We start from the raw sequence: 18744 nt of genomic DNA on the forward strand, positions 1-18744 counted from the left end.
AGAGGCAGGTAGAGAGAGAGAGAGAAGCAGGCTCCCCACTGAGCGAGAGCCCGATGTGGAGCTCGATCCCAGGACCCTGAGATCATGACCTGAGCTGAAGGCAGAGGCTTAACCCACTGAGCCACCCAGGTGCCCCTATGATTTCATATTCTTAATTTCAGTTGTGTAGTTATAAAACAAAATCTGTTTCTGAAGTCCTTTATAATTTACAAAGGTGGCATATCTCATTTAATCCTCATGAAACTTTTGCAAGAAAGTGGCAATAACCCCATTTTATAGAGGACGACAAGGTTTATAGAGACAAAAGGATTTATCAAGAATATGGCAGAGTTAGGAATAGAGTCACAAATCTCTAATGTCAAGTAAAATGCTCTTTTTATACAAAAGCTGGCTTTTATTTTTTTATAGGAAAAAACACAATTATTAGTTTCAGATATAATATAATGTTATTAATAGGGGAATTAAAATAGAGTGAGGTTCTCTGATTATTCAAGTTTTCAAATAAGTAAACTGTGGGAGTAATTCCTTAATTTTTACCTGGCATTAGAACTGACGGAGGTGCTTATCAATATTATTATTGGAAATACTTTTCAGTATATATATTTACACTGTAATGACAACTTGCATTTCTGTGGCACTCTACAGTTTGTAAAGCATCTCATGTGCTTTATCTCAGACTACCCTTGCAAGAGCAAGGGAATACTGTGGGAGTTTCCTCTGACATTGAGGAGTTATCTGAATGCCTGAGCTCAGAGGTCAGTCAGGTTGACTCTGATTCCACATCACTGCTTTGTAGAATTGTGTGGTCATAGGGTTGGTGTTCCATCAGCACTCAAATTCGCCAAAAAGGACATATACTAGCCAGAAAAGAACTAGCTCTACCAAATATGTTCATGAAATTCTAGATCAGCTACCAAGCCTCTGTTCCCGTGCCCTAACAGTATTGAACAGAGATGGCATCACAGGCCCTCACACAAATATCTCATCTTTCTTTGGAGGTAGTTCAGCTCTGGAGGTTCTATTGAGTATCAGCAATTTCTGAATACAAACGTCCTTGGCACCTCATTAACTTAATAAATCATAGTGGATGCATTTACTTGAACCATCAAACTTATATACCCCGAGAGAGAATGGTGTTGGTGGTTCTCTTGAAGAAGCAGAGCACATTGCTAACAAAGGGGAATTTTGAAAGTCAAATTTCTAACAGGCATTTAGAGAACAGTCACTCAAGTGAATCCCTACGGGCTGAATATATTGTAATTCTTCCATCAAGTGGCAACTTGTGTTTGTGTGTATCCTCAATCAAAACCAGAATTTGGAATTTATAACACTTAGAACTTTTGAAAGGGTTCTTGCTGAAGACTAGTGGTTTGGAGATGTCTCTAACCGTGCCTCAAGGGACACAAATTCCTTAATTATGCAGCATATGCTGTCAACTTATGGAATGAACATTAGTGTATATATTGAATGAAATCAGCAAGAAGTGTTTGAGGAACAATGTTTTCCTATTCTAGGGACTTAGACGGATAGTAATTCAGTAGTGAATGATAATTTATTGATTTTGCATACACATAGTATGTATAGTTATTTGTAGACTTTAATATTTCACTGATTATATGATTCATGATTAAATTTAGCAAGTATAGCTTCCCATTTTATTTTAATGCCTGGATTCTAAAACCTGTCAAATAATATTTGTTTCTTATCCCTGACTGCTAATTTAACTTAAGTAAAATCAGGCTTTCTGGGACTTTGCTGTACTGTGTGGCAAATTATGGCTTATTTCAACGTTAGCGCCACTATAATTTTTAATTTAGGGGTGGGAGCAGACACACTTGACCTTTGTAGGCATGGGACTATCTGAAATAAACTTCTAAAATAAGAGGAAGTTATTTTAAAATGGTATTTTTATCATCTCAATCAGAAGTTAAGATTTCTTTTCTCAGTTCTTAGACTTTGGATTTTAATTCTTATCTATGAAAAGAAAGCCCTTGTAAAATATTAAAATGAGTTAAAATGTATAAAGTTTTTAATCACATTTTAACCAAAGCAATACTTACTAACTCATGTATGTTGACCATGGTGTTCAGTGTAAAAAACACCCTACCTTGTCTCAAATTAAAAACTCCTTCTTAGAACTTGAATTGGTTTTTTGTGTGTGCACTGCATGTCTACTCAGCATGAATGTCTTTTCAACAAACGTATTTTAATGAGTATTTTGTTTATGTGCTATGCTATAATCAAATATATGAGGATTTATTTAATTTTGCTTAGTCCCAACACACATCCTAGTATAGAGGATAAACAGAAATAAAAGAGGGAAACAGTTTAAGAGGTACAGAAAATCTCTGGTAAAGATGATCTACTGATTTTTGGTCTATGAGTTTTTTATAATTTCTTTGGATACCAACAATCTGTACTATATAGGAAGAATAGTTTTCTTTGAGATGACAAGTAGCACACTTATGGATATGTATTTGGAATTGCACACAGTTACTGTGAGTCAATCTTGGAATCCGTTTCAGTCCCATCTTTTATCACCATTCATTATAATGAGGTTAAAAATCTGCTGTATTTTCTTCTGCAAATGGAAAAGAAGTTCAAATTGTCTAATACAATTGTCTAATACATAAATGCTTTGGTGTGGATAACCTTTCCTTTACTACCTACACATTAGATACCCATTCCACTTGGTCAAGTGTAATTAGTATGTAAATTGTTAGATATTTATTGTGTGAAATCAGAATTATGGTTTTCTCTTTATGGTTTTGGCATACTCACACACAGTCATGCATCTGTATGATTTAGAAAGCATTTTTGTTCCAGTAACTTCGGTCTTACTGGAATCCATTGTGCTTTGACATTAAATATCACAGGATACAAAATTTTAAATCATAGAGGTGCATGTTTATACATTGTTACATTCTCTAACCACCATGACCTGGGTTAGGAAAAGCTAGTTCTCTTTACAGAAGGCCCAGGGGTCCAATAGCTGACTTTTATTCATTCAGTGAATGTTGTGTGCTTGTTCATTAAGTTTAATTAACTACTTTTTCATAAGGGATAGGATAAATGTCTATTTTTAAAGTCTTAACAAAAAAATAATACTCAAAGTTATAATACTTCATTGAACTTTGGCTGTTTATGAACTTGAGCCATTTCAGTAGACTCAGACATCTGATATATTCCCTGGATCTAAGTTAATGGTAATAGTAAATTTGTTCCTTTATAGTTATGTTGAATATTAGAACCAAAATGGTTTTGTATTAAGTCCATAAGAAAATACCCTGAATTTATCATTTTGTAGCCATGCTACTTGGAAATCAATCCCTTTAATCACCTATTAGAAAAAAATCAAGGAAAATGATTTATATTAATGAAATACTAGATTCTGAATATTTTAGAAGAAAGTTTTGTCGAGTGTTGCTTAGTCCATTAATAATAGAGAAATGTGTATTATAAAGATAAATTACAGGGCTTTAAAAATCAATAATATCTTTAAAATTTAGTGATTACATGGAAAGAAGAAAAATAAGTTTAAAAATACATATTTATATTTTAGAATTCATTTTTCATAAGTCTTTAAGCAAAAATATTAGATTTTAATGGATGATAATGAAATTTGTGGTAAGAAAACTATTAGGAACTGTTCAGAATGTGAAGGAAGTATAATTGTATACTAAAATATGTACAAATATTATTGTATTTTTAAAATATTGAGTCCCCTCTTAATTTACATTTAAATAACAATTTTTAGTAGATACCAACAATACTATGCATGAACAAAATTATCCCATCTTAAACCATTTAAATTAGACTCTCCATTTAAGATCACTATGATACAAAGCTTATAGATGGTAGGATACCATTGCTTGAAAGCATTGTTTTTATAATAAAGTGTGCTCTGTATCATCACCAAAATGTACCAGAAACATCAGCTTTTGGTCCTTTGTATATAAGGAGCACTTTTTGCACAGAGGATATTCATCAGATATTTATAACCAGATTTATTTAGGACAAGGGGAGTGAAACTCAGGGTTGAACCCCACCATACAAGGAATTGGTACATGAACCAGAGAATGATCCCAATAAGAAGTATCGTTTTTAAGAGCTGTTATTGAAGAATACAAAAAACTTGCCATGAAATCTTTAAAATGGGATGGATTTTGTCATTTTTTTTTAATCTCAAAGACTTCTCAGAGCAGTTCAGCTATCAACTTAATGACTAATTTTCTTCTTTAAAGCCCCACAAATCCCAGATTCTATTAATCTGTCACAGTATTTCAGAATGAGTCAGCATTTAAAAAGTCATCAGACTTTCTTACTCCTACATATATGAAATTTTAGGGAAAAAGCTTTATGAATTGTTTTACTCTTTTGAATGAAATTTGTAGTTACTACTTAAAAGTACTTACAGTTTTATTTTATGATACATAGTTTTTCTTTCAAAAGGAACATTGTCATAATACTAAAGACAAAGCAACTTCAAAAATAAGTATGTGGGCTGGGGATGGGCAAAATGGGTGAAGTGGAGTGGGAGATACAGGATTCCAGTTATGGAATGAATAAGTCATGGGAATAAGAGGTACAGCATAGGGATTATAACCAATAATATAATAGTGTTGTATGGTAACTGATGGTAGCTACACTAGTGGTGAGCCTAGCACAATGTATAGAGAAGTTGAATCACTATGTTATATGTGTAAACCTAATGTTAACATTGCCTGTCAGCTATATTCAAAGAAAAAAAAATTAATTAAAAAAATAAAGTTTTACGAACAGTAAAAATGAAAGGGGGGAAAAAAACCTGTTCTTTTACTACTTTCCTTATGGTCCATTAAGTGAGATGGTCCAGAAGAAGAGTAGAGATATATAATCTTCGACATCAAGCCATACATTTTAAAGTATGTGATTTTGAAAGGGGTAGGGACTCTGTCTGAAACAGAAACAGAAACAGAGTATAGTTTCTGCTACTGTAGTTTCTAATATTCACCTCTTTCCAGAATATACTTTCATGTCCATGACATATTTGAAGAACATTTTAGTATTTATTGCACTATATATAACAATCTCCTTCAGTTTTTCTAAGATATTACCTAAAAGGAAAAGAGAAGCAACTACAAGAAACTTAGGTACATGGATTTTTTTATGCCTGTAGATTTTAAACATTTTTACATTTCCTATCATATTTCTTTTATAGTGCCTGTATCGGCCATGCCTTTCATCTATATACAATTCTTTGCTTATGACCTTCACAGATACCACCCAAATGCATTTTTTCCAATACTCTGCTAGATAGCTCACTTAGTGGGCATGCCTGACTCCCTTTCTTAATATTTTTCTCTTTAAAGATCCATCAGGAGAAAAATTTTCATTGATCTATTTAGTATTTAAAATGTAAAAGATCATTTATTCTCACGTTGACCCGTGCTGGCCTTTGTCCTATGCAAATACTAAAAGCAAAGCACTGCAGCTTTCCATTAATTTTTTTCTTTTTTTTCCTCAGATGCTTTCTGTAGTATTTTATTTTTAAAATCAAAATTAATGGTTCATAAACTCATGCTTATGAAATTAGGATTTTTTAAAGTTTTTAAAGCCTTTTTTATGGTTTTAATAAAATTGAATTTTTTGTTTGTTGTCTGGTACTATTGCTAAAAGTTATTCGTGATACTTGATTTATTCAGCACTGATAAAATGTGTGCCCTATTGTTAGCTGTTAAGGGAGGAGGATAGAGACCAGAGGCTGATTTTGAAAGGATATGATAAAGAAGAGGAGAGAGACACTAAGTTTTAATACTTATTTCAGCTCAGTGAATACAATTTTTGCCAGTATCACTAGATGGCAGGCTGTGCCTTGGAATGGTTAGTCTTTTGAGGGAAGGTTGAGTAGGTTAATCCAGCTCTTTCAGCCCTTTTTATGTGTGTTTCCAGACTGATTTACGAGAATAAAAAGTAGTATATAGTATTAAGTGCATTTGTAACACACATTCATTCCAAGGATTCAGGTCACAGCCTTTGCAATGCAAGGGTGTATCATTCTGGGATGTACACAGTCAAGATTATGATATTTATAACCCTTTACTTTATAGACTGAAGAAGTCATACTTAAAATGATGCATTTTCCACTTTAAATCATTGCACTTTTCGTTTTTTCCTGTGGTGCAGGTGATTTGGATTATTACTGGTTGGATCCTGCCACGTGGCATAGCCGGGAAACATCACCTATTAGTTCGGTAAGCTTTCTGGAAAGCAAAAGTTTGGAGCTTAGGGCTCCAAAATGTGCTGTTCATTGTCCTATGTTTGATGTATGATAAATGGCAATCTTACTCAGTTGTTTGTTTTTTTTTTAAAGATTTTATTTATTTATTTGACAGAGAGAGTACACAAGTAGGCAGAGAGGCAAGGCAGAGAGAGAGGGGGAAGCAGGCTCCCCACCGAGCAGAGAGCCCCATGCGGGGCTCGATCCCAGGACCCTGAGATCATGACCTGAGCTGAAGGCAGAGGCTTAACCCACTGAGCCACCCAGGCGCCCCTCTTACTCAGTTTTAAGAGAGAAAATGTTCATTTCATTTAAGGCAGTGCAGTTTAGAAGAGAAATAAAAAACAATTATTAAATGCTGACTATATACAAATGAGATATTATTTGGTTAAAGGTATCAACATTAACAACTCAAAATACAGATTCAGTTTTCTTTCTATTAGCAGATATATTTTAAATTTCAATTTATTTCAGAGCAATCTTTGAGAGACTTACTAAGTTGCTGACCACTTTTAGAACTATTTAGTTTAAAAGTCTACCACAAATAAAATGTAGCTGTCAATGCAAATTATTGTAAACCTAGGGTAGAACCCACCAGAATAAAGAATTCCCTCGAGAGTGCCTTTAACTGAGGAAATCACATCATGCTACAACCAATGATTATGTGTTTATAGGAAAGAAAACAACTTATTTTTTTTTAAACTCTGTTTATGTTTTAATAGCATCCTGTAACGTGGCAACCATCTAAAGAGGGGGACCGATTAATTGGACGTGTTATTCTTAACAAGAGAACAACCATGCCCAAAGAATCAGGTGCATTACTGGGTCTGAAGGTAAGTATGCTAGTTTAAAGTGTTTCTTAAAGCTGCAGCACAGTGTGGGCTGTGTTCAACAAAGTTTCTGACAATGATTTTTAAATATCTTCCTCTCTTCTCTAGAATACAGTCCTCCTAGTGAATATATTTGTTTATTTATTGATATCTTATGGTAGATTTAGTGTTTTTATCTAGGTTAATATTTTTAAATCATTGTATTAATATGGCATACAGATGTGTTAGGAAACTGCCATAAGAAAGAGGAAAATAAAGAATTTTTATCTGAGTATAAAGTTCAAGGACGATTTTTACATTAAAAGGTTTTAATGGATGGTAGTAAAGGTAGATAATGTGAACTGCATAATTTTATTGTAACTTGACAAGCAACATAAAACATCATTAAAGAGATTGTTTCCTAAGTACAATAGAATTTATGGTAATACCAAGAGAGTAAAATGTATCTTTTAGAAATATTAACTAACTTCCAACAGATATAATGAAAAACTGATTAATTACAAAAGATTATGTTTTATTATAGGAAAAATACACATACATGTTTTATTTTACTATGTTTGTGTGCATGTGTGTGTTAAATCACATAGTTTTATTTGCATTCAGAAACTTAGAGAAGCATTCAAAGATGGGCTTTAAAATTATTTACCAAGATATTGTATTATAATTGTGTGATAATTTGACCTCTTCAAAACTATTGACTGTTAATCTAACTAAAACCTCTCTTCAGTTAATGCACTTAATAATATCACCTTATTAACTGAGGGTTGCCGGGGGTGGGGGTAGGGAGTGGGTGGTTGGGTTATGGACATTGGGGGAGGTATGTGCTATGGTGAGTGCTGTGAAGTGTGTAAACCTGGCGATTCACAGACCTGTACCCCTGGGGCTAATAATACATTATATGTCAATAAAAAATTATAATATCACCTTATTGGTAATTGCCATTAATTTTTCTTGCTGTGAGATAATTCTGATCATCTCCACTAATGGGCATGTCCTAAAGAATTATGGATCAACCTCAAGCTTTGAGAATATGCCTTGCACTTTTAATTACACATACTTAGCAACTGCATTGGGAGAAATTAAACTTAGAAACTTTCAGATGTATTTAATTTTAGTTACAATGAAAAAGCCACATAAAAGTGTTAAATATTCAGTAATATAACTCAGACTTCACGAGTTAGATTAAAATACATACATATTTTGGATGAAGTCAGTCAGATGGTTGTAGCAGGGATAAACTTAGGCTATTACTCATTGTACTATAGTAAATTGCTTCCCCAAAGTAGCCTATTCATGGTTTGAATCCATAGTCTTTATGTCTTAGGTCTGTATTCTACTAATGTTATACACAAGAGATAACTTGTGTATATATAACAGTGCAGCATCATGTGCATATGGAACTGTAATTCAAATGGTAGGTATGAATTTTGAAGATAAAGGAAAATGAACCCTAATGTAAACTGTGTCACACAGTAAGTAGGGAAGACCTGGCACTTCTCTTGTAAGAATATACGTTACTCAAGGTCCCCCTGCATTGTTAGGTCAATATAAGTAATTAGTATATGAACTTCGATAGGACCAATGGTCATCTCAAATATAATGAGAAGTTTTCTTTTGAAAACTACACTGCCACTCCGTGGGGTGCCTGGACAGCTTAGTTGGTTAAATGTCTATTTTTTTTTTTAAGATTTTATTTATTTATTTGAGAGAGAGAGAGAGAGAGAGAGAACAAGACCGGGGGAGGAGCAGAGGGAGCCTGCCGCAGCTTGATCTAGGACCAATCCCAGGACTGATCCCAGGACCCCGGGGTTACAGCTTGAGCCCAAGGCAGCCGCTTAACCAACTGAGCCACTCAGGCACCCCAAATGTCTGACTCTTGATCTCAGCTCAGGTCTTGATCTCAGGATCATGAGTTCAAGCCCTGTGTTGGGGGACTACCTAGAAAAAAAAACGACAACAAAAAAAAACAAACCCCAAAACAAACAACAGACAAACATACTGCCACTTGTTTAATCAAAAATATGTTTCATGCGCTATGGTGAGTGCTGTGAAGTCTGTAAACCTGGCGATTCACAGACCTGTACCCCTGGGCCTAATAATACACTGTGTATTTATTAAAAAAATTTAAAAAATTATAAAAAAAAGTTTCAGTTTATTAATATACTTACACTCAATCCTAAATACATTGTAAGAGACTGTAGGAGTAATTCCTCAAAGTAATAAACTTATGTTCTGATATGAGTTTTGGGCACTTACAAGTTTATTATTATCCAGGTTGTTGGAGGAAAAATGACTGACTTAGGACGCCTTGGTGCCTTCATCACCAAAGTAAAGAAGGGTAGCCTTGCAGATGTAGTTGGACACTTAAGAGCAGGTAAAGTTTCTTTTTAACATTTAAACAGTGTGTACTCTTTGCATGAATTGGTGGTTTTCAATTTGGGGTAAGTTACATATGAATCAATTAAATAACTAACTAATTTTAGTGCATGAATAAAGACTTTTGTCCTGGTATGGGTATTTACTGATTGCAGTAATTGGCAATGATACATCAGTAGCAGTTTGGAGAGATTAAGTTTAGGAATCTTTTTTAAATTTTATTTGTTTAAAAATAGGTACAAATGCTGCAGGATTCCTAGTTTTTGTAGATGGCTTCATAATGTTGCTACAAAAATCCAAAACAATTTAGCCTTGTAGAAAAAATAATATCACTACTTAATTCTTTAGTTTGTATCTTAAACTATTAGAATTGCTAAAGGTTTTCACAGTGGTCCCAAAACACTTGTCAGTAGTAGTTCTTAGTAAAATACAACCATCATCACATTTCTTACACAGATGATGTAATAAAATATTTGTTAATTTAATTGTGGCATGTATTGTACTCATGTAGGTGTGCTAATTCTTGGTATTTGGAAATTTACCTCCTGTTGCTCTGTAACTTTAATGTGATCCAATAAAATCATTTAATATATTCAGATATACCATATTCAGTAGCAACATACTTTAAAATCTATTTTTGTTAAATTGTTTATTCTTCATTTTAGTTAAAATCGTATTAACATATTTTTTCTGGTTTACTTCACAGTTTAGTAGAAACCTTTTGGTTGAAGTGTCTGCTTATGCATTTGAAAGACAATTACTGTGAAAACAGAAAAAGCTGAACTGTAGAATTCAGGATTAGTAACCCATAGCACATAGAAAGAGAACATTTCTAGGCTGTTTTCAGTTTTTATACCTTAAGACTGTAATAACTGAGACTTTCAGAAAAGTGTTTTGTAACTGTTAAAAACATTTTTGTTGTAATCGATTACCAGGCTATCAGTTCAAAATCATTTAGGTTTTTTCTTTGATAGAGACTTCCTATGCAGGTGTTGTTTAGGGAGCAAAATCAAATCAGAGTTTTCTCCATCTGTAATACATACGGCTTTGAAGATGTATAGAGGTACAGTGCACTGTTGTTTACTATCGGACTAGTTATGAAACTAGTTAGAAAATAACTCAATCAGCAGTGACTATGTCAATAAATTGAGTCTTTGCTTGTTCAAAGACTGAAAAATCAGGGAGCGCCTGAGTGGCTCAGTGGGTTAAAGCCTCTGCCTTCAGCTCAGGTCATGATCTCGGGGTCCTGGGATTGAGCCCCGCATCGGGCTCTCTGCTCAGCGGGGAGCCTGCTTCCCCTCTCTCTTTGCCTGCCTCTCTGCCTGCTTGTGATCTCTCTCTGTCAAATAAATAAATAAAATCTTTAAAAAAAAAAAAAAAGACTGAAAAATCAGCCTTAGAAAGTGAAAATCCCTTTAAAAAAAAGTATAAATCCCTTAAATCAATGTAATGCTCTAATTTTACTATAGAAATCGGAATTTGTTGGGGTGCCTGAATGGCTCAGTCATTAAGTGTCTGCCTTTGAATCAAGTCCCATATTGGGTTCCCGGCTTGGCAGGAGGCCTGCTTCTCCCTCTCCCACTTCCCCGGCTTGTGTTCCCTCTCTAGCTGTGTCTCTCTCTGTCAAATAATAAATACAATCTTTAAAAAAAAAAAAAAAGAAGAAGAAATCTGAATTTGCAAATCAGATTATAAATATAATAGCTTTTGATTTTGTCTTTGTATTTTAATTAAAGATTATGTAAGAGAGTCAGTAAAGGGTTTTTTCTATATAAATAACCCTTAGTGTGCCTAGATCCTGAGAAACTTAAATCTAAATGCTAAAGCTCAGCTTAAATAAGTATAAAACATACAAGTGGACTTTTCACTTCAAGCAATTGATGCATTTGAAATAAGTATTTTAATAAATTAAATCATATATTCTGTTTGATATACATTGTCATTTAGGGATGATTTTCCTTCTGTTTGCAAATAAGCACCATTGGCCTATGCAATGCTGTGTTTATTAGCGTGACCTTTGCTCCGCATTTGCTTTTTTTTTTCGCATTTGCATTGTTGCTTTAATCTTGCCTTAACTTTCTCTACTGCTTCTTTCCCTTAAGTCCATGCACTGTGCCACAATTTGTTTAATCATCAAAAACACAAAGTTGACGCTGACATGCTCCTTATTAAAGCCCTTCACTGTCTCCCTCTTCACTGTCTCTCCCTCTTCATATGCTTAAGTCAAAGCTCTATAGTTCTGTTCTCTGCTATCCAGCCACTTCATTAATCCATTCACCTTACCTTCTGCCATAGCAGTCTGACTACATGTCGTTGGCAAGCTGCCCGTCTCTGAGACCTGGTCCATGCCTCTTATCTACCTGGCTGCTTCTCTGCTCTGTGCTCTTCATGTTGAAGTCCTTTCCATCTTCAAAATGCATCTAAAGTTGCCTTAATTCTAAAGTGTTTCCTGATACCTCACCTGGAACAGTAACTAATTACTATCTCCCTAGCTCTTACCTTCTACTTCTATTACTCCTATCATTGCATATAGCATTTTAGTAGAGATAGTCATTCCTCTGTTTCTCCCCCACAAAATGTGAGGGCAGAGGAAATCTCCTTGTCATCTTTGCATCGTCATATTCTACATCTCTGCCTGAAGAGATTATCCACATAAGAATAAATATTGTTAAAAAAAAAAAACCCACCCACCTTCTAGTTTAGGAGGTATTGATTTGTAAATAAAAGCATGTATTAAGTTAATATGGTGTTAAAAGTTATGCTTCCAGGTTGCTGTCTATAAAGAGGAGAATTTTATAATTCAGTGCTTTTGCAAAATGTTGACTGCAGCTCATTACCGGGTAGTTACATTAATTTAATGGTTTGTATCCATTTTTTAAAAAATTGAGATAGAACATGATAAAATAAGGGATATCAGGGTAAGTACTGTTTCAGAAAATATTTTTTCGTATACACACACACATACATATATATACTCACATGATGTAAACTTTATTTCTTTTCTCGGTCAAATAAATTTAAATGACTGAATATATTTTAAATTTATAATTATATTTTATTTCTTTTTTAAAAATGAAGTACATTCATTGCCTATTTAAAAAACCTTGCTGGATAACTTCTTAAGTCAAACTGTTAGATGTCATTTAACTGTTGATACTAAGCATACTCTTACAAACCAAAGCAGCATCATATGCTTTAAAAAAAAAATTTTTTTTTAAATTTTTGAGTAAGCCAGCATTTGGGAAAAAATACTTTAAAATAGTTCTAGCAAAACAATTTTTTACTACTTCCTTTTGCAGATGAACCTAAAAACAAAATTTTCATGCTTACAATTAGCTTCATATGTATAACGGTCATATTGAGTCATTAGTTCAATCTATATTTCCTTACCTCCTAAAATGTTACAGGCACTGAGAATAAAAAAATGAGCAGAAACAAAACAAATTAAGACACCTCAAAGTATCCTTGAGTTTGGGATATTTTGGCAGAGCCTACCATTGTGAATTGAAGGGTACTGTGCAGAGAACCTTTTAGGATCTAAAACTGCTCTAAATATTCATAAAATAGATAATTTTTCCCAAATGATCTTTGGTGACATGTCTAATTAAAATATCAACAATAAGTATTAGCTCGTGTATTTTAACATCATATTATTCTCCTTGATTAATCTTAGAATATTTGACAAATTAATGAGTACTACATTTTTTATTATTACAAAATATTTCTTCATTTTATTTTAATGCTCACAATATATATTATGTATAGAATGTGTGTGTTATGAACATCTGGAAGTGGGTTAACTGTCATGCAACAGTTCTACATCTGCTTGCTTTGTAACTTTGCCATAGCTACCTGCGTTGCCCTATGGGTATGAACTCAAATCCTTTCATGCATTTTTATTCTGTTGTGTGTCTGGTGAAGACAATGAAGCATGACTTATAATTGGAAAATTCATGCTAATAAATGTTAATTGCTATTTCAACCAAAAACAAAGCAGGATTTATGCAGAGTTCAATAAGAATCTTTCACATATAGAGCCGCCTGCATTTATTATATGGAGGACATGCTGCTAATTATTATTTTTTAATGTTTCCAAATAGGCTGTGCTAATTCCATCCCATAGCATGAGATTATTTTTTATATTATTTCTGGTATATTTCAAAAGATAAAGGTAGTTTTGTATTGTACTGTTTCCTGTGACCAGTAATATTCTATGGGGGAAAGAAAAAAGGAAAAAAAAAAAGAAAGAAAGAAAGAAAGAAGAAAAGAAAAAAGTGTTTAGAAAAACCATTTAGCTGACATTAGATGTCAGTCAATTTGCTTTTGAGAGCAGGGTCTAGACAATTAAACTATTTGTTTAATATGTTTTGCATTTCTTTGTTAAAAAAAGAGAAAAGATAAGAAAAAAAGAAACAGAATATATAAGGTAAAAAAATACCCTTTTTTTTAAATTCAAGGGGATGAAGTTCTAGAATGGAATGGTAAACCCCTGCCGGGAGCTACAAATGAAGAAGTTTACAACATTATTTTAGAATCAAAATCAGAACCTCAAGTTGAAATTATTGTTTCAAGGCCTATTGGGTAAGGCTAAAAAAACTTACTTCTTAAGTTTAGTAAATTACATGTATTAGCAGGGTTTTAAAAAGAAGTTTATACATTCATACAGTACATGTTAACATGGATAGTTTTTTCTTCAATTATGGGCATACATTTTAGATTTCTAAAATTTCTTAATTTTTTAAACTTGAATGCTGAATTTTCTTCACTACATTTTAGAAGCTCCACAATTTAACACTCGTAATATCAAAAAATATTGATATGTTTTTTTCTGAAGTGAACTATAAACTAAAAATATTTTCTTTTAATGGCAAAACTATTTATTTTTAGTAACTCTAACTTAATGAGTAGTATTTCCTTAAAGGGAGTCACTAACAAACTTGTCTTTTTATGGTATTCAAAATAGTAATTGTTTCATGTCTACATGAACTTTTTATTATTTTACTAAGAATAGAATATTTTTTTCTATATTTTTACCCATGGGTAGTGCCAATTTTTATTTAGAATCAAGCAAGTGTGAAATATTTTAACTTTTTAGCTGGTCATAATAATTGGCATAGTATTTTTTTAAACTTCAATTTTTAGCATAATTATCTACAGCCAATGGGATATTTTTTATATTTGTGCATAAAGTTCCCCACATCGTTAGCTTTTCCTGAATAGTCCACAAAGTCCGAATATTCTTTTTGCCAGGCTGTCATTTTTTGAAAGGCATTTAAAATTGTCTCATTATAGTTGGCTTGATGTTTAAATATATTTTTGGAAATAATTCCCTTTTTCCCTTATTCTCTAAAATATTGTAGAGCCATTAGTTCAAGACTTTTTATGTTGAAAAAGTAGTAACCTTAAATTTTTGTTGTCCTCATGTATATATGTCAATGCAAAACATACAAGAAAATATAGTTATCCTAATTTTCAAAGGACTGAAACTGTATTATCATATATTTCAAAGAATAATATATATATAAACTCTAAAATAAAAGCAAGATTATAAACAATTTTAAGTGGTGATTATTAATAGTAAACATTGAAGACATTTGCAAAAGTATTGTACATTTCCATGCAGATTTTTTAAAAATAGCAACACTATATAATTTATTCTAGTTTTACATGACATGTGTTCTAGTGCTGAGGTAAATATGAGGCTGGAAAAGAGGTAAGTAAATTGGAAAATGAATCAAAAGTATAAAAATAAATTAAAATCAAGCATTGTACACATTGCCAAATACTTTCAGATATGTAGAGGTTTAAAAGTAATCAGCTAAAATATTGATTCATGGTAACTTTAAAAAAACTAACAGACAATTAAAGTGGACTGGAATAACAATTTCATTATTTTTACTTTTGTATGAAAATAATTTAAAAGGTAATAATCTGCATAGCCAAATCCTAAATTGTCGTGGATTATGGAATTCAAAGAAATATGGAATGCAAAGATTATATTTAAATAAAAATCAAATCTGGTATCAACTTTCCAGTTAATAGAGAAATTATTAGACTCCTAGAAGAACAATTCTAGCTATACTTAATAATTATGTTTAATGTAGTTCTGTGACTAAGTTAAAGCAGAAAGCAATATTTATTCATAGTTTAGTGGCATAGTAATTCCATAAATCATTCCAAATATAACTTATGTGCACATTGATCAGCATGGTCTAAGAAACATCAGCCATCTGCAGTATTGACCAGTTTTACCAACCTACCAAATATAATAGTCTTAGCATTTATGCTTATAATTGGTATCAGAACTATTCTATTATCTTACTTGTGGGTAGAATGAGTAGAACTAATTAAGAAGTCTTGTTTGTAAACATATAAATTTATGCCTAAAAATATTACTGAGGCAATTAACATTAGTAGATTTGATTCAAAATCACCTTAAAATGTTTTTTTACAACTTCTCCATCTTTCTTTCACAGACATATAAAATCCAAAGCTTGTGCCTGGTTTTAGAGTTCCAAATTCTAATTTCCATAATTGTCTTCGAGGCTGGTTTTCAAAGTTGTACTATCTAAAAAATTATTCTTTCTAGATTTTCTTAAAAATCTACCTTTATTTAATTAAATGAATTTAGAAGAAGGTAACAGAAGATAAACAGTTGGTTTCTTGGGTCTTAGGTATTGAAGATTAGTTTCTTAATTATCATATGAAATGCTTTATATAAAACATTAGTTGTTCAAAAATTTGTAATAAAATGTATTTATAAAATACACAACACAGGATGTATTATCTTTGTAAGAAGTATAATATTATAGGCAGTTATGAAAATTACTTTGCACAAAACAAGTGAAAATGAGAAGTCAGGAAGATAAACTTGTTTTTATTTGTGTTCCCCCCAAAAAGTGCAAAGAAAAGTCAAAGTGAAGTTAGGTCACAGGTAAGTGGTTAGAAATTCTTAAATAATACTCTAACATTCTAATAATTCTGTCAGTCCCAGCTAACTCCAGTCTGCTTTAATATGTCATGTTAACACTTGCATATTATTAATCTCCTTAAACTGATATTAAACTATCTTTGAAAAACCAGAGGTAAAGTAGTTCTGTGTAGTACACTTCCCAAACCAAGCTGGTCCAGGGTGCTTAAGGTCACAGTGGATAATGGATTAAGCTGAGGTTATAGTAAACATTTATTCAGAGTAATTTGTGAGTGTGACAGGAATGGGTGTTCTCACAGTCACTTTCTAATCATACAGTAAATGGCCATATATTTAGCTAACTTCAGTATAGAGATATAAATCTCTATATAGGGTTATATATGTGTATATGAATTATGTATTCACATATATAAAATATTTTAGCTTTTTTGTTGCAAGCTTGAACCATTTTTAATTTCCAAAGCAGTTCATCCTTTTTATTTTATTAACTTTGCCCATGATATTCACCATATTATTTTATTATCAAGAAATGTTTTCATCCCTTTCATTCAGTAAACTCTTTCAGATGTGTTTGTAAAACATATTACTGATTTGTAAAATATGTGTCATTTTGATTTTCTAGAATTGAAATAAAATATTACCTTTAACATTTTTTTATTTCCAAAACTTGCTGTTTTGGTAGTAAAAATATTGTGGTAATTTTAGCCACAATATTAGTCTGATTGTTGTCATGTTGAAGTGTTTTGCTGTTAAATATATAAAAACTTATTTTTACTACAGTTTGTGTGTGTGTGTGCATGTGTGTGTGGTATTTGACATCTATGCACATTAGTAATTGCCTTGATAGTAACTCCTGTCCATTTCCACCTGTAAAGACCCAAAAGGATTGTTCACACCACTGAAATAAAATGTGGTTGTGATTGCCTCAGGCAGGGTAATTTAGCTAATGGGATTTTCACCATACCCTATTTCTTTTAGTGACATTCCACGGATTCCTGAGAGCTCCCATCCTCCACTGGAGTCCAGTGAGTATAAGATTTATTTGTTGTTATAATATGTATTGAATGAAATTGAAGAATAAAGATTTATCATTTGCTTTAGTTATTTGATATAAATGAATTGGTATTACTATATTAAGGTTATCTCCAATGATGTCTGAAGTTGGCAACTGTGACAATCATTGGAAACCCAAAGTTCTACTTTAAGAATTTTCCTTTTCTACTTTTTTTTTTTATGGCTACCCAAAAATATTAACTGACAGTACCCTCTGCATCATAACAGGACCCTCACAGAGCTCAATTAATAAACCAGTACTAGCTATGTTTGCTGTAGGTAAAAATGTATTGTGCTACCGGATTATTCATTCTGTTTGGTAATTAGCTCAATCTCATGAGCTAGACTTCTAGTTTGGAAATGAGCACATTAACAGATATTTTAAAAGCAGCATAACTGAATTCTACTCCAGAAACCAGTATTGCACTGATGTTAACCACCTAAAATTTAAATTAAAATAATAACAGAATTTTAAAAAATAAAAATAATTATAAAAATTAAACTGTCTCGTATGATCGTGGAAATGAGTGGGTGGAGTAGAGGTGAAGTTCAGTGGGCATAAGAGAGTCAGGAGACAGTGAGGCTAGAGGGTTGAATTATCTACATAGCCATTAAAGGCATTCCAGGTGATAGAAGATGACAATGTGTGCAGTGACGTCTAGATAGGTGAGGAAGTGAAAGTGATGCAGATATTTACTCTGCAATGGATTGGCATTAACTTCACAATACCTTGGGCTTGATGAGCAAGCATTCTTAAGTAACCCATTTATGGAGATATAAAATACAAGTAATTTGAGAGGAAAACAAGTGTTCATGGTTATAAGGAGGTAGAAAATATGTGAATGGGGTAGACAAGGATCTGCATATTAAATACAGACCAGTATGCATACCTGCTGGAAATGAGCCCATATTTGGATTGGAGCTTTCTGGTAACTAATACAGGGAGGGAAATGGAACCTGTTGCATAATTTATAGCCGGTACTATTTAAAAATAAACTGTTACAATATTACAGTTTATTATAACTGTATAACTGTATAATATTATAGTTTATTATAATATTGATTATTAGAAGCAACAGTGCTCTTGTACTAGGACCCAAGGAAAAAAATTATTCTAAGGATATTTGAAAAAAGAAGCATAGTAATAAAGAATTTTATAGAATTCTATCTTGAAGGCTTTGGAGAGCACAGAGTGATGGTATGTGGCTTAACTTAGACTTAATTTGTGTGTATAGGAAAAAATGTGTGGATAATACTCCGTGTGAAGGTGAAGTAGGTCTCTTGTGGTGCATCAC

General features: G+C 32.5%; 1 protein-coding gene across 50 annotated transcripts in view; it reads left to right on the forward strand.

Annotated features, from left to right (window-relative positions):
* Positions 1-18744, forward strand: part of RIMS1 (regulating synaptic membrane exocytosis 1) — a gene marked incomplete at both ends in the record, with an annotated part of 221064 nt that overhangs the window by 44819 nt on the left and 157501 nt on the right. For 48 of the 50 annotated variants that reach the window (XM_080806176.1, XM_080806177.1, XM_080806223.1 and 45 more), the window contains 5 exons: positions 6166-6233; positions 6982-7092; positions 9364-9463; positions 13923-14046; positions 17375-17421. In XM_080806176.1, the coding sequence (XP_080662302.1) occupies positions 6166-6233; positions 6982-7092; positions 9364-9463; positions 13923-14046; positions 17375-17421 (450 nt within the window). Of the gene's footprint in view, positions 1-6165; positions 6234-6981; positions 7093-9363; positions 9464-13922; positions 14047-17374; positions 17422-18744 lie in introns of those variants that run through there. The other 2 variants (XM_080806205.1, XM_080806202.1) reach the window with 1 other exon arrangement.

This window comes from Martes martes (genome assembly GCF_963455335.1).
Source record: "Martes martes genome assembly, chromosome: 6".
Taxonomy (NCBI): domain Eukaryota; kingdom Metazoa; phylum Chordata; class Mammalia; order Carnivora; family Mustelidae; genus Martes; species Martes martes.